At 38.3% G+C, this 15,779-nt stretch overlaps 1 protein-coding gene across 1 annotated transcript in view; it reads left to right on the top strand.

Moving 5' to 3' along the window:
- ARHGAP10 (Rho GTPase activating protein 10) overlaps positions 1-15,779 on the top strand; it is a 286,377-nt gene that overhangs the window by 145,029 nt on the left and 125,569 nt on the right. Inside the window, exons 11-13 of the mRNA XM_081813112.1 lie at positions 7,166-7,247; positions 9,271-9,316; positions 11,383-11,448. Of these exons, the coding sequence (XP_081669238.1) occupies positions 7,166-7,247; positions 9,271-9,316; positions 11,383-11,448 (194 nt within the window). The remainder of the gene's footprint in view (positions 1-7,165; positions 7,248-9,270; positions 9,317-11,382; positions 11,449-15,779) is intronic.

Raw genomic sequence — 15,779 nt, 5'->3', positions numbered from 1 at the left:
TGTGGAGGTTCTCCTGCTCTGCCCCTCATACTTAGCACACATACCTCAGAGGGTCAGTGGTGGGGGGCTCTCAGCCATGCTCTCACATTTCCTCCTGAGCACTTTATGAAGTCCCATGGGAGGGTTGGAGGATGGGTTCAGACTCTCTTTGTGTCTCTGTTTTGTAGGGATTTGAAACCATCACACCCAACCATACTCTGCCTTTACAACTTCAGTTCTACTGTTGTCCTCCACTCTGATGTCTTCCTCTTTGTCCTGCTGCTTCTCGAAGGTTCAAAGTAGCTGTGTGTACATGTGTGTTTGTTTTCTCTTTAAGAAAGGGCTTGTTGCTGTCTGCGTTTTAGTTCATTAGGGTTTTTTGTTTGGTTTGTTTTGTTTTTGCATCTTCAGTTCTCCAGTCTTTATTTACACACTATGATTTTATAGATTCTCCATCCTGTTGTTGTTAGGGTGCAATTTTCTGTGTTCTAAAGTAGCAATTCTCTAATGATTAATGGTTTGAGTTCACTTTTATTAGAGGAAATAATCATACTTCTAACTATATCAATGCTTACTTGCTCTATTTGAAACTTTTTTTTTTTTTGGTAGACAGAAGAAAGAAGTTATTATAAAGTCTTTACCCTTAGTAAAATCATGCACCTTGCTTTGATCATTTCTGAAAAAATGTAAGATTCATAGATTTGTACTTAAATTTTTCCCCCTAGGAATCCTATGTGAAACTGATTATGACAGCTACATTTCTATAACTTTAGAGAGTGTTTGGTTTGGCTTTGGCACTTTCCCCTTCTCCTAGTAAAATTTAGTGCAGGACTTACAACATGCTGGTTTGGTTTTTTCCTTTTCCTTTTCAACATTCCTCTTAGAAAAACATTAAAGTATTCCTAATTGGTAACATTGTAAGTTTTGATAGCTGCTTCTTAATTTTTTCTCTTAACTTCTCTATTTACAGAATCTATCATTAATTGGCATCTCATAAATGTGAATGTTTCTATTTTTTATATTTTCTTAATTTACAGGCTCATTCATCTATTGTGTAGAGTATAAGGAAAACACATGTCTTCCACACGCCTTGACTGAACTATAAAAAATGCAGTTGAAAGAGAATTAATAGATAGGGGGTCAAATGTAGAATACAGATAATAAGCTCTCTAGACTGCTTCTCATGGGTGGGCCTCGGTAGTGCTTAATAGTGCATAGTAGTGCATATTTTCTTAATGAGTGAAGGGAAAAAGATGAATTGCTGATTTAAGAACAAGAACTTGCTTAACCTAAGTGTTTTTCTTCAGATTTCAATTCTCTGCCTTGTGCTCTACAGACAACAGTTACGGTTTTAACAAAAGAAAGACAGACTATCTGGGCAAGTTGTGCTCTTTTCCCTCATCCGTTTTTTCTTTATGAAGTTCATACTGTTGCCTTTGTATTTGCTAAGAATTAGTTTTGCTTACCGTATGTGGTAAGTTACTCAGAGCTTAGCACAATGCCTGGCACGTATTAGGTACTCAGATGTTAGTTTGGTTGAAATGAATTTTCAGATGAAGAAGGGACTGTTGTGTCCTCAGCAGACCAGCGTAGTGCATGGTAGCAATATCAGCTCCAATTACCAAAAATTAGAACTTTGTCAATTCTAGTTCAGGCTCCGATGGAGTCACTAATGTTACCGGAGCTTCTCCATGGAATGAAGATGTAATTGTGAATAATCTAGCACACTGTAAAATTTTTTGTTCTTTGCTATCCATATATATTCACTGTGGGAATATATATTTAATGGATAGATAGACTATCCATTAAATTTCATGAGTAAAACATGTCTTTGTTTCAAAAACTAAAGAATTTTTATGGTTTGGTTTAACAGTGAGATGCTGTTAATACTGTAGTTTAAAATGTGTCCACTGCTTCCCTAAAGTCCCATATTTGCAAAATGATTTCCTAGCAATTGATTATTAAAAAAAGAAACTTGAGAAATTAAAAATCTTTAAAACATGTTTTAATGCACTGGTTTTTACTTTTCCTACACTAATGTTTTAGAGGTGAGGGCTGAGCAAATGGGGGATGAATGTGAGCCATCTCTGTGATAGGATGGGAACCCAGCTTTATATAATATTAGTGACTGATCCCTGTCTGGAATGTTCCAAGTGTGAAGAGTTCTGAAAATGTGTACTGTGATGAATTAATTCTCAAGAGGGGAGTTGTTTGAGTTACCATGCTATTATTTGTCAAAATGCAAACAGAAATAGACTGCTTTCCTTGTAGGTGATATATTTCTATTTCATCTCTCATCTTTCAATAAGTTTGTTTGTTCTCTGCTGTATTCCATAAAGAGCTAGGTGGCTCAAGCCTGAGTCATTGTGCTTGGAGACAAGATGTATAATAAAAATTTAGTTTTTATGCTGCATTGGGGTTTTATTCAGAAGTATTCTGGCTATTTCATTGGAAGTCCGACAATTGTTTTTTTGTTCCCCCCCCCCACACTGTGCTATCTGTAGTTCTAGTTCATGACTCTAGACTCTTCATCATTCAACACTTTTTTCTTGTGTTTCAAGTTACCAGAACCAGTCATTGTTTCTCTTATCCAACATCTCTATTTGCCACTCTATATGAATATCCAACCATCTCCATGTAGTAAATACTATTTCCCCTCACATATCCACGGAGAACCTTAGGGGGAAACAAAAAAAGGAACTAGAAAAGACAGGATTCTCATCAGGCTCAGTGTCTGATGTTTTTGAGTGTAAGAGTATTAAGCCCTTATTTGCTACAATTGTTTTGGCTTTCATGGAATCCCTTTACTAGTTACTGGTGAAACATTGTAATTGACCTGTCCTTTACTGTTGATTTTGTTGTTGTTGTTGCAACCTCCTATTTCCAAGTTCCTGCATATTTTCCTTCATTTGTGCCCTTCCATCTCATCCCCTCATTCTGCTTACAAGTCTCTGCAGCCAGCTCATGCCTGTCTTCAGTCCATTTCCACCCAGCAGCCTGTGTTCACGTACACCTTTAATCATGTTATTCCCCTACTGAAAACCTTCAGTGACATTGAGGATTAATCAAATCCTTCGCCCAGCCAAGGAGCCTTTTGTGACTGGACCCCCAGGCTGCTTCTGTAGCTTTCCACTGTGCTCCTCTCCAGCTGGGTGGGAAGACAGCTGATGAGGCTGAGCCAGCTCCTCCAAGGTGTGTTCCTTCTCTTCTTTATGCCTTCTCGGCTTAGGGGTAACTCTGGCCCTGGTGCTCTGACATGGCCCACATATCTTCAAGGCCTTAGGTTAAATGTCCCTTTCCCAAGGAAGCCTAATGTCCAGGGCTAGGTACGATCTTTTAACTCCCCATAGCACCTTGAATGCTGAAATTTCCTCTGAGACTGGCAGCCAAACTAGCCAGTCAAGTCTTCTTGACAACAGTTGAACATAGTTGAAGTTGAATGCTTTTGTATTTGGGCATACATCTTCTGATGTCTTTATTATGCCCTCTTTTTCTCCTAGGTAGCTGGCTTTTTGCAGGGCTCTGTACAATTGTAATCAATAGATTACTTGTAAATTTTTTTTTACCTTCTTCTTTCTCTTGATAGGCAATGAGCCCTTTGTGGGTGGGATGCCCAGCTCAGTGCCTAGCCCATGGTAAGGCATTTGATAAATAATTCCTGGCCCTCTGGCACAAGATTTAAAGCATAGTCAGCACTCACTCAGTGTTTATTGAACTGAATGTAAACTCCCTGTTTGCCTTTCTATGATAGAAATTGACTTGTTTGGCCTTTCTGTCCCATTTTCTCTGCTCATTTTGCCATTTCTGGACTAGAGAAGCTGTCAGCTTGCTTGCTTGCTTGCTTTCTTTTCTTTCTTAGATTTTATTTATTTGACACAGAGCACAAGCAGGGAGAGCAGCAGGCAGAGGGAGAGGGGGAAGCAGACCTCCCACTGAGCAAGGACCCCTGATGCAGGGCTTGATCCCAGGATGCTGGGATCATGACCTGAGCCGAAGGCAGATGCTTAACCTACTGAACCACCCAGGCGCCCCAAAGCTGTCAGCTTTCTATTTTGTATTTGCTATCACATCTTATTTTGCATTTTATACTTTTGTTCACTTATTTACATACTAAATGTTTGAATACAGCTATGTTTTAGAGAGGTATCTAGATATTTTTCCTTCTTGACAAGAATGGAGCATTCTTGCAGACGTTAGACCCCCATATGTAAATATTGTTTTATCACTTAAAGAATGTAAAGAAAAACATTCGTGCCATCTGAAGTTTTCCCTCACAATTTTAATTAACTCCCTTGAGCCCAGTGTGGGTTACTAAGAATAAGGGCCAAAATCTTCACATCCCAGTCAAGGAACTTCTTGAAACAGACTGGTTGTCTGGGCATCTTGCCTTTATTCTTGCTCCAAAAAGATGCTGTGTGTAGTAGAGCGGGAGGAGGCGGGACCTTGGGTCTGTACTCTGTGGTGCCAAGGTGATGGAAAAGTGGAACCAAGACAAAAAAGTGTCGGGTAGACAATTAAGAGTCATTTTGCTATGTGGGGGTGGGGGATTATTGGTGATTTTTTTTTTTTTAACCCCCTACAAATTTCAGTCTGGAGAAAATGGTTGTAGGCAAGAGCCTATCAATTGTAGCTATAGTTACTTTGTAGTGAACCCTAATCAAATAACTTCTCTTGTGCTTTATAACGATCATGTGGGGAGAAAGCATAATGCCTGTGTGAGTGAGCATTGGGAGTCCTACTTACTCACATTTGGCTCGTTGCTTTTGCAGGACTTTTTCCTTTATAGTACTTAATAAAAATTGCAGTGATTATTGAATTATAGTTGATTATTACTGCTTGCTTTACTTGAAAGAGATTATCCATTAGTTAAAAATGAGTTGAAATACTACCATAGGAGTGATAACTTTAAAAAGTATATTCAGTATCCAACAAGAATTAATATATACTTTTTGTTTCAGCCATCTACTTTCATTTCTAGTTTTCTGTGTTTTGCCTTTTAATTCTTTGCCAGAAAAGTTCTTTTCGAATACTAATTTATAATATTTGAATCAAATATTCAAAATTTGTTTCATTTGCAAAACTGCCCCCAGGTGAAGAGGCATTATTAATGGCTTTTCTACCTAGTTATTGCTTCCCGGTATAAAGAGTTTTTCTGACTGAATCTCTGAGTGTCTGAAAAAACTGAACTGAGAAAGATTATTTGACCCAGAGGACCAACACAGGGCTCTAAGAAAATATGAAGGAAACACCAAATGGTGAACAGTCTGCCTTCTTGAACATAGAATTGGGATGGGGTAGAAAATGATTTTCTGGTTTTACACTCTGTCCATGCCTGGGTAACAATAAGCATGTATCTCTTTTATAAATAAAAATTTAGTCATCACTAGCACTTCACACCGATTAAGATGGCTACTCTAAAAAAAAAAAAAAAACGGATAACATAAGTGTTGGTGAGGATGTGGAAGCCTTGTGCATGTCGATGGGAATACACAACAGCACAGCTCCTGTGGAAAAGGTGTGGCAGTTCCTGAAAAAGATTAAAAATAGAATTATCATTGACCCAGGGGGAGGCAAACTTATTTCTCCCTGTTCACACAGTACTTCTGTACTCTAAATATGTGGGTTTTTCCATACCCAGCAAGTCTCCAGTTCTCTGCAGAGACCGAGTATCCTACAGTTTAACCGAATTTTGGCCCTACCTCAAGTTAGTGAAGATGCTTCCGATTAAGGGCTCACTCCCACAAGACTGTGCCCACTGCCTCGGATGCATCACGAGTCCAGGTTGTCACCTGTGCTTTTGGCTGTAAATTGGGGGTTTGATATCTTGGGTTTGATGATTTTCTAGAACACCTCGTAGAACTCAGGGATACTGTTTACTTCTGCCATTTTATGACAAAAGATATTTTAATGGAAATAAACGAACAGCCAGATGAAGAGATATATAGGGCAAGGTATAGGGGAAGGGGCTTGGAGCTTCCATGTCCCCTCTGGACGTGTTACCCTCCTAGTGCCTCCACGTTTTCTCCAACCTGGAAGCTCTCTGATACTTCGGGTATTTTATAGATTTTCGTTGTGTAAGAATGATTGACTGACTCATTGGCCATTGGTGATTGAACTCAATCTCCAGCCCCTTCCTCCTCCTGGAAGGGGCGTGGGGGTGGGGCTGAAAGTTCCAGTCTCCTAGTCACACATTTCCCCTGGCAACCAGCCCCCATCCTGAGGCTGTCCTGGAGCTCCCAGCCTTGTTATCTCATTAGTATATCAAATGGCATTTATTTTGGAGATTCCAACGGTATTAGGAGCTTTGTGCCAGGAAACGGGTCGGAGACCAAATGCATTATTTCTTATCATGTCACACCCTGGACTTGCGATTGGCATCTGAGGCAGTGGGCACAGTCTTGTGGGAGTGAGCCCTTAATCTGAAGCATCTTCATTAACTTGAGGTAGTGCCAAGATTTGGTTAAACTGTAGGATACTCGGTCTCTGCAGAGAACTGGAGACTTGTTGGGTATGGAAAAACCCACATATTTAGAGTACAGAAGTATTGTGTGAATAGGGAGAAATTCCACTTCTGGCTATATCCCTAAAAGAATTGAAAGCCAGGTCTTGAGATATTTGTACACCTAGGTTAATAACAGCATTGTTTAGAATAGCCAAAACGCAGAAGCAACTGAGGTGTCCATGGACAAACGAGTGGGTAAGCAAAATGCAGTGCATGTGTACTCAGCCTTCAAAAGGAAGGAAATTCTGACACATAGTACAACATGGATGAAAATGGAGGATATTATGATAAGTGAAACAAGCAAGTTACAAAAAGAAAAAATATGGTATGATTCCACTTACAAGAGTTACCTAGGAGTAATCCAATTCACAGAGACAGAAGGTAGAAGGGGAGCACGTCAGAGGCTGGGCAGGAAGGAAATGGGGCATGGTTTCATGGGTACAGCATTTTCGTTTTACAAGATGAAGAGTTCTGGGGATTGGTCGCCCGATAACGCGAACATACTCAACACAGTTGCCCTGCACAGCTAAAAATGGTTAAGGTGCTACATTGTTTGCTATGCATCTTTTGTCGCAGTTAAAAACTCACCCCCTCTTCCTCCCCACAATAAAACATTCAAAGGTGGAAAAGCAGGGTTGTTTTCCCAGCCCCAGGCTCACAGGCCGCATCCCTGGTGTCTTTCAGGCCTGGCGCTGCTCTGACCATGCAGGCGTTCTCCGAGGATGAGCGGAAGCAGTGGTTGGAAGCCCTGGGAGGAAAAGAAGCTGTAAGAATCCTCACCGGTCGAGTCGTATTCACATCCTTCAGTGTTGACTTGTATTCCTTTTTATGGGATTTTTGCTTTATGGTATTTGGCGGGGAAGAAAAAGGTTCTCTGCCGACGCTGGTGTTTTAATTCCTCTGGGAAGCGTCCCGCTTTCCAGTAATTTGGCGGAAGCTAGCAGCCGCACACAGAAGACCCGTGTGTCCTTAGTTTTGATTTTTGATTTTTCTTGACTTTGCCACTCAGGTTTGCTGTGCTTGAGGAAGTCATCGAAACGCTCAGTTTTTTTTTTTTTTTCTTTCCTACCTGACAGTTCTTTGGGTGATGAACACAATAAATGCTTGCAGTTCATGTTGATCTCAGTGGAGACAGAACAGTAAATACGAGGCCGTGCAAGCAGTATTATAAACAACTGCTTATATTATATATTATAAATATTAGATATTTTGCTTGATTTAGCAATTTATGGGTCAGGCTAATGGTTTATGGTATGCAGTATCAGGTAGCCCTAGTAAATGGGCCTCTGTATGATGGGTATGAGGAATAAATTAAAGGGAGTGGTAGAGATCCAGAGGCACATCAACTCAGTCTGCTTGCGACTTGATTCAAGCACTGCTTTCATCTTAGTGGGCTGGTGGCCTTCGGGGGGAATTGAGAATTTGGCAGATTGTGTATTGAATTGGGGACTTAGGGTAATTATAGAAAACACCATAGAACCAATTTAAATAAACTCTGCTGAAAGTATTACGACTCTAAGTAAACTGCCAGTAGAGGTAGCAGGGGGGCTTAACTGGAAAGCATTTGCCATCTTAGCAGGGTTTAAAAAAAGGGAAAGAGAGTGGCTTGCAACTTGAAAGAGGGGTCATACGTAGTAGTAGGAGAGGTGTCCGAATAGAGTTGTGAAACTGGCAAAGGATGATGTTATCTGATGGTCACAGAGAGCACACTGGTGGAATTATAGGATATGGGGGCCGGGGAGATGGGCCATGGTGTGTGTGGCAGTCTGGTTCAGTATTTGAAAAACGAAAACCCCAAGAACACATGTTAAAAATAGATGCTGTAGAGGAGAATATATCACGCTTGGGAAAACAAAAAAGTAGTAATCAAAGTTATCTGTTATTTTGTTGTATTTGACCGACATTTAGCCTTCATAGTTTTATTTCTGTCTATTCTTAATTTGTCCTTGAAATTTTTAGCTGGGAATCAAGAGTATTTACAGCATTTATGGTTACTGAGATCCAAAACACATTATACTAATCCTCTCTAGTAAAAGCAATGCAGTGACTAGGACTTCTCTCCCCAGAGATTTAAGAAGTGCTTTGGAAAGTGAGTTTGCGTAGCAAAAAGGTCACATGACTAAGTCTTTGAGAAATAAATCTGTTGTCAAAGGCAGTGTAACCTTGAAGACATATATAACCTCTCCTTTAGAACAAGAAACCAAGTAATTAATTTGAGATACACAGACAAAGGCAAATCTGCAGAAAGAAAATGTTTAGATATGTATTTATGTGAGGACACTTAAGGACATGTATTTTTTTTTCAGGTGCTATATATGCCTTGCAAATAATGGGTCAGTGCTGAAGTTCTTAGAAGCAGCCTGGAATTATCACCTAGCTATTTCAGATGTAGTTATTTAAATTATGAGCAGGAGTTCTCTCTTTTTTAAGAAAATACCAGATTTTAGAAATAGTGGTAAAAAAAATGAGCTTCATCTTATTGCTTAGAATGCAGCAATTTCTTTGTCATTCGATACCTATAAGGCTGAGCATTTCAAATTTATATAAACTTCCAATGAGTTCCTAAAGAATCATAGCTCCTTCATCTTATTTTTACTACTGTGGCATACCTCTCTGTAAGAGAGTAGACTCAGAGATGCCCCTTATTGTTCCTTATCTTAGTATTTGAGCACATTAGTATATAATTAACCAATATCAATGTATTTTTTTGCATAGTCCTAGGCATGCCTACTTGAATCCTTTATATTGATGTGTTAAAAATACTGTTTTCCCTTTTTTTCTTTTACTAGCTGTTACATAGTTTTAATAGAGCCATCATCCCAAGACCAGAAGGAAGTAAGTGTTAATTCATAAAAAGGACTGTTTGTTCCCCTTTTTCATGAGTTTGTTTTCATTACTGATGTCAAAGTGTTGCTGAGTGCTCTGTACTCTCTCTAACTAGTCCTCCAAATAATACATGTATTCTCTTTTACTTACTGGGGACCAACTCAGATTTTCCTGGACTACTGTAATCCTCATTGATCTTTTCCATCTCTGGGCTTTTTTTTTTGGTCTTTCTCTATAATTACTTTCTCTACAAAACCCAAAATGCTTCCTCCACAGTTTACTTTGATATTTATTCTCATAGCCATAAATAAACACATAAGACTTTCAGGGATGCATCTTTCAGCTTCCTAAATTGTAAGCTCCTGTGGGAGCTCTACCAGGTCCCCTGTTTGCAACCCCCTCACCATGACCCTTGATATTTTTTTATCCTTAAAGTCTGAGTATGGACTATATGAGTAGTAAATCATTGCACTTTAGAAAATAACAATCAAACATATTCAGGTATTCTAGGACATCGATCTTCACGTGCATTGTATGCATTTGAGGAACATAAAGCCTAGCTCTAATCTTGATTTTTACTGAGATAAAACAAAAATGTGATCAGAGTTGTTGGATTCTTTGTAAGTTTACTTTTGATATCTTTGGAGAAATTAAGGCTACATTTATCAAATGTGTACAGTTTGGAAACTTTATATTCTCTAACACACAGTTTCAAAATTATCATGATGTGTGTTTCATTTGAGCTAGTGCTTGAGTAAAAGACATTTCTAGCCTGCCACTGAGAATTGCCGGTTGTAAACCTACTTGAAGTGCCTTCTTACCCTCTTCCTGTCCCTCCCTCCTCATCCTCTTCCCTTCCTTCCTGTCTTTCTCCTCCTCTTTCCTCCTCCCACTCCTTTTCTCCTTCTGCCCTTCCAAAGGTTCTTATTTTTTATGGAGAAATAAAAACATGCTACTTTTTTTGAAAAATAGTTTTGCTAAAAATTTTATAAAATTTTGTGAATAGTGGATCCTTAAACAGTAAACCACTGCCTTATTTTCCTCCTTAACATTCTCTTCAAGCTTAGCATTAAACCTGCAGTTTATATTTATGGATTGTTCATGCTGTCTGCTCTGAGAGACTAGTGTTAATATTAGTGTTCCCTCGTTCTAAATACAGACTCAAGTATTCGCTTCCCCTGATTTCATTTTTGAAACAAGAATCGTCTTTTATTAGGACATTCAAATGTGTCAGCCTAATCACAGGCAAGCATCTATATTAGAAAAAAAAAAAAGAGGAAATTTTTGAAATAATCTTTTCTGCTACATGAATCACTTGTTTTAAATTCATTATGAAAATAATAGAATATTAAACACTTAGAGCATGGTATGAAATGTGAGATTATTTTTCAAGCTCATGGCCCATATAATACTTTTTTTCCCCAAATAATACTTTTAGAAGTGTTTAAAAAATTTTTTTAAAGATTTTATTTATTCGAGGGAGAGAGAGCATGACCCTGAGGTGGGGAGGGGCAGAGGGAGAAGCAGGTTCCCTCGTAGGGATCCACCCCGGGACCCTGAGATCTTGACCTGAAATAGCCACTTCACCAACTGAGCCACCCAGGTCTCCCTAACATTTTTTTTCTTTAGGTTAAAAAAAAAAAAGTTTGTGTTATTTCTCTGTCAAGTAATTTACTTCACTCATATATAACTAAAAAAAAAAAAAAATCCTGAGGTGGTGGTAGAATTTTGGCAAAATGTATCTTAACCATCTTTAGATAGATTCCCCCTAAAGATTTGTATCATGTTCTTTTCCACTGTTTAAAATAAGTTACATTTATTAATATAAAAATTACTTTATATTATAAATTTATAAATTATTGGTAACAGATGTCCTAATATTCCAGTAAGTGCTTCTCTAAATATATGAAATTCTCATTTACATTATTTAAACAGGGAACACATGGCCTTTAGCTTTCTTTTAATAGCGAAATGAAAATTAAATTGGATTTAAGTAATTTTTTCTATTTTTGTAAAGAAGAGAAATGTAAATAATTCATTGTGCCCTTAATATTTTATAACTGTATTTCTTTTAGGTGCACAGTTGGATAAGATGGGATTCACAATTCTCAGAAAATGTATCAGTGCAGTTGAAACACGAGGTAACATGATTGAATCATTTTATTCCTGAAAGGCTATAGGTATGTAAAATCTAAGAGTCATTTAAAATGCCTGTTGCATGGGTGAGTGTTGTAGAATGGAATACTTCAATGCAAAATGTACGTTCTGGGTGTCAGAGATTGAGTTGCTCATTTACCATGACAGGGTGGGATTTTCCTTTCTGTTTACATTAATATTTCTACCTCCCGCCACCCCCGCCCCGCATTGAGATTGAAGTCAGAGCTGAAATGAGAAGCATTCGAAGAATCAGCAGTGTTGGACAGCCAATCTGAATCACGTTTTGTACGCTATTAAGATATTCTCACCTTCCATCGTCTTGTTGGCCTCCCTTTAAAAAGTCCATTTCATCGAGGTGTCATTTACATAAAAAGAATTCACTGACTTTGTAGAAATTGGTGAGTTTTGACAAATGTACTGTTGTGTAACTGCCATAACATAGAAGTAACAATCACAGAAGATTTCTAGCTTTCCTCCCCCCATTCCTTTGTGCCCCGTTGCAGTCAGTCCCCACTCCCTCCTTGGCCCTTGGCAACCACTGAGGTGCTTTCTGTCACTTTAGTTCTTTCTTTTTTAAAAAGTATTTCATATAAATGGAATCATGAACTATAGTCTTTTGAGTCTGGCTTCTTTATGTAGCATAATGCTTTTGAGATTCGTCTCATTGGGTGTATCCCTAGCTCCTTTCTTTTTATTGCTAGGCATGATTTCATTACATGGATGTTTATTCATTTACCTATTGATAAATATTTGGATTGTTTCCATTTTAAATTTAAGGAAAGCTAAAATTCAAATTTTATAATAATAATAATTATTATTATTCAGGTGACCGAAAGCTTTCTCTTTATAGTCCCTAGAAAAACAGGGCCCTTCCACTTTGCAGCCATGGCAGCAGACTTCGGAGAAACGAAATATTGAACATTACAAAATGGGCTCCTCTTGGAGGTCGAGTTTCTCTTTGTTTAGAGGCCTAGTGAAATATGGATAAATGGATATTTAATTCACTCTCATATATTGCATACCCCGGTCCCGCTTTGGATGCCTTTGTGGATGAAGCATTGCGTTCATACTTTCTGTCAAAACAAGGTCTTTGTTGGTGGAGCCAGGTGCCTGCCATGGCTGAAATGAGAGTGTCAGATGACAGAAGACCGGCCGTTTTATGACTTGGGGATTTGCCCATTGATAGTAAAACCCAAACCACAGAAAGCCTTTTCTCCTCCGCTCTCTTCCCCTGGCAATTTGGGCTGGAACAGATTTTCCTCCGTCTTAGCCTGCCCTCAAGTTGAGCTGACAAATTTCTTCATTTTCCTAGAGCTTCACACATTTCCAAAATTTAGAAAAAATACTGTGATTTTCATATCTCTCACTTCATCATTCATGGTTCTGTTTCTCCCAAGCTTCTGAAGTGAAGCGCCTTAATTGTACCACTTGTGTGCTTATTATTTTGATAAATTGTTCTTTCCCCAAAGAATATGTTTTATACATACTTGCTTCTGACTGAACAGATTAAAATCTATCTAGAATGCTTTCTGATTGGTAGGTGTAGCTTTACGGGGTGTTACATACATTGAATGGAATATATATACTAGAACCTGCATCTATTGAATGTGTTTTTATTATAAATATATAATTACTGGATGTTTTTAACAGAAGAATGAGTCTACACAATTTTTTTTTTAAGATTTTATTTATTTGAAAGAGAGAGAGAGAGTGCACTATTGGGGGGGCAGAGGGACAAACAGACTCCCGGCTCAGCAGGGAGCCCCATGCGGGACTCGATCCCAGGACCCTGAGATCATGACCTGACCAACTGAGCCACCCAGGTGCCCCGAGTCTACACAATTTAAGTTAGATTTTCTCATTTAAAGATAACAAAAAGCATAGTTTTTCTTTTTCAAATCTTTGGTTCTTAAAGGTTGTCCATTACTGAATGAAGCTTTTTGCTTTTAATGGAATACTAGACTAAAAACAGTGTTAAAAGCATCAGTGGTCAGATTATATTATTAAAAATGATGAGAAACATTGTAGAATCTCTGAGGCTTTTATCCTAAATTTGTAAGTTCCTCCAAGTAATATTGCTCTTAATGATTTCCTCCAAATCAGCTATCATGGCTGTTGTTTTTTTTTATGCTACAGGTATGGTTGCCTTACTTCTTTTTTTTCATCAGGATAAAGCAGCTATCTCTGTCCTGTAACAAGAAACACACAAGTCCCTGTGGCTTAAAACAACAGGACTTATTTCTCACTCAAGCATTGGTAGGAGGGCTTTGCTCATCACCAATACCTTGGCTTACAGGTTCCTGGTTGCCTTTGCAAACCAACCAAATTAAAGGTTCCTGGTTGCCGTGCGAGAGGGAAACAGTTCCGGAGGGCTTTGGACCAGCAAGTAGAATGATCTGGCCTTGAAGCGAGTTACATTTACTTACAACTAATTGGTCAATAGAAACTTCATGGCCCCACTTGACCCCAAAGAGTCTAGGTTGAACAACCCTACCAAGAGACTGGAAAACACACAGAGAGCTGGAAATATTTGGTGAATAGCATTAGTGATAACTGTGTTTTTTGTGGATCTACATACCTAAAGGCCAGGGGCATTTAATGAAATCTGACTGAAAAATTATTTCTAATCACTGCTTTTAGTGTTTTAAATGTGACTATCATTGTCTGAAAACTACCATTTCATGTGTTTGGATTAAAACTATTAGTGTGCCTTTTTCCCTAATATGTTCTTCTAAAAATGACTTTTGGCATTTTTATTACTATCCACCTTAATTGTGACATCACTGAAATATTTGGAAAGCATCAGACAAATGTCTAAAACTTTACTATGGTCCTCAGTATCCTAAGAAGAGGTAACATTTTTAGTGTACTAACATATCTTTGACAACATATATAATTTATATTACACTAAGATGACTTATATGACACATATATATGTGACACTAATATATGATATCAATATATGACACTAAATATATAATCTGTGTTAACATGTACAGTGTATGTTGACATATACAGACGCTAACATCTTGACCTGAGTGGGACTATTTAGCAGTTAACTCTGCTTTTGGGATAAGAAGAAACCTGTTTCACTACAATATTAACATCAGTTAACAAATCATACTCATCATTTCCATAGAGTTGTTTGCTCATGAGGTTAGGGGGTATGTGGGAGTCAGAGTAACTGATCTTTCAGCCATTTACCAAATGTTTGTAAATGCTATGTACCAGCTCTTAGTGGATTCAGGCGAACTGACTACCGCTAGGAAATTATTGCTTAAGTATGCCAAGCTGAAGGCCTTTCTAAAGCCAAGATTCCAAAATATTGCTGCACATTGGGATCATCTGGGATCCTCAAAAAATATGACCCGACTTCCCCCCTGCCTTATCTGACTTTATTGCTATCTGGTATGAGCTGGGAAGTGGGTTTTTTTTTTTTTTTTAAATGTTCTCCAGGTGATTCTACTATGTAGCAAAGTTTGGGAACCACTGTCCTTAATGGAAGGGTTGCTTGTATGTTGGAGAAATAGGTGCACAATCATTATTTTTATGGTTAATATATCCTGCCATGTCGGGAGCTTTTCTTTTAACTTCTTAAAAATAACCCAACCAAAATCCAAACAAACAAAACTGAGAAGTTCTGAAAAAATAGCGCAGTGTTCTTTTCCTTCTCTCAGTAACAGGTGACCTATCACAATTAAATCCTAGTTCTAACGTGAAGCCAGTCAGCTAACCAGTATTTATTTATTGAGCAGTCATAGTGTGTACATAGCTTTGTTCTAGTCCTTTGGGACACATATTAAAGGTTAGTTATATATAATGCTGGATACATGAATAGTAAACATAGAGATTTGTAATGTAAATAGACCATGTGATAAAATAAAAGTGTTATACATTTGCAAGAATTAAGAGAATTTGAAGGCATGTTGATAGATTGCAGTGTACTTGATGTTGAGGGCTGTGTTTAGGAATAGGCTCCCTTAGATTTAAAGGATAGGAAGGTATATTTTGGCATTTAGAGACACCTCTGCAAAGATGTAGAGACAGAGTGTGAGGAACAAGGCAAATTTGATTGGAAAGGAAGCATGAAGAAGCAGTATAAAAGCAGGTACTCAAACATTTGCATTTAATTATGAAGGAACTTGGTAAGCCCTAGAGGATGGTGGATAAAGTAGGAGGCTTAGAAAGAGAAATATGAAAATTAGTATTGGTAGCCATGTGTGGGATGACTTGAGTGCAAAGGAGCCCCAGAGTTCTGCCTAGGTTGGAGGATCTGGCAGGGCAGGTAGTAGCTGATTCAGGTTGGGAGATTTGG

The sequence above is a fragment of the Leptonychotes weddellii genome, chromosome 2 (genome assembly GCF_054177405.1).
Source record: "Leptonychotes weddellii isolate Sample4059 chromosome 2, ASM5417740v2, whole genome shotgun sequence".
NCBI lineage: Eukaryota > Metazoa > Chordata > Mammalia > Carnivora > Phocidae > Leptonychotes > Leptonychotes weddellii.
Note: the sequence above shows the minus strand (reverse complement) of the source record. Positions and strands in the feature narration are given on the sequence as shown.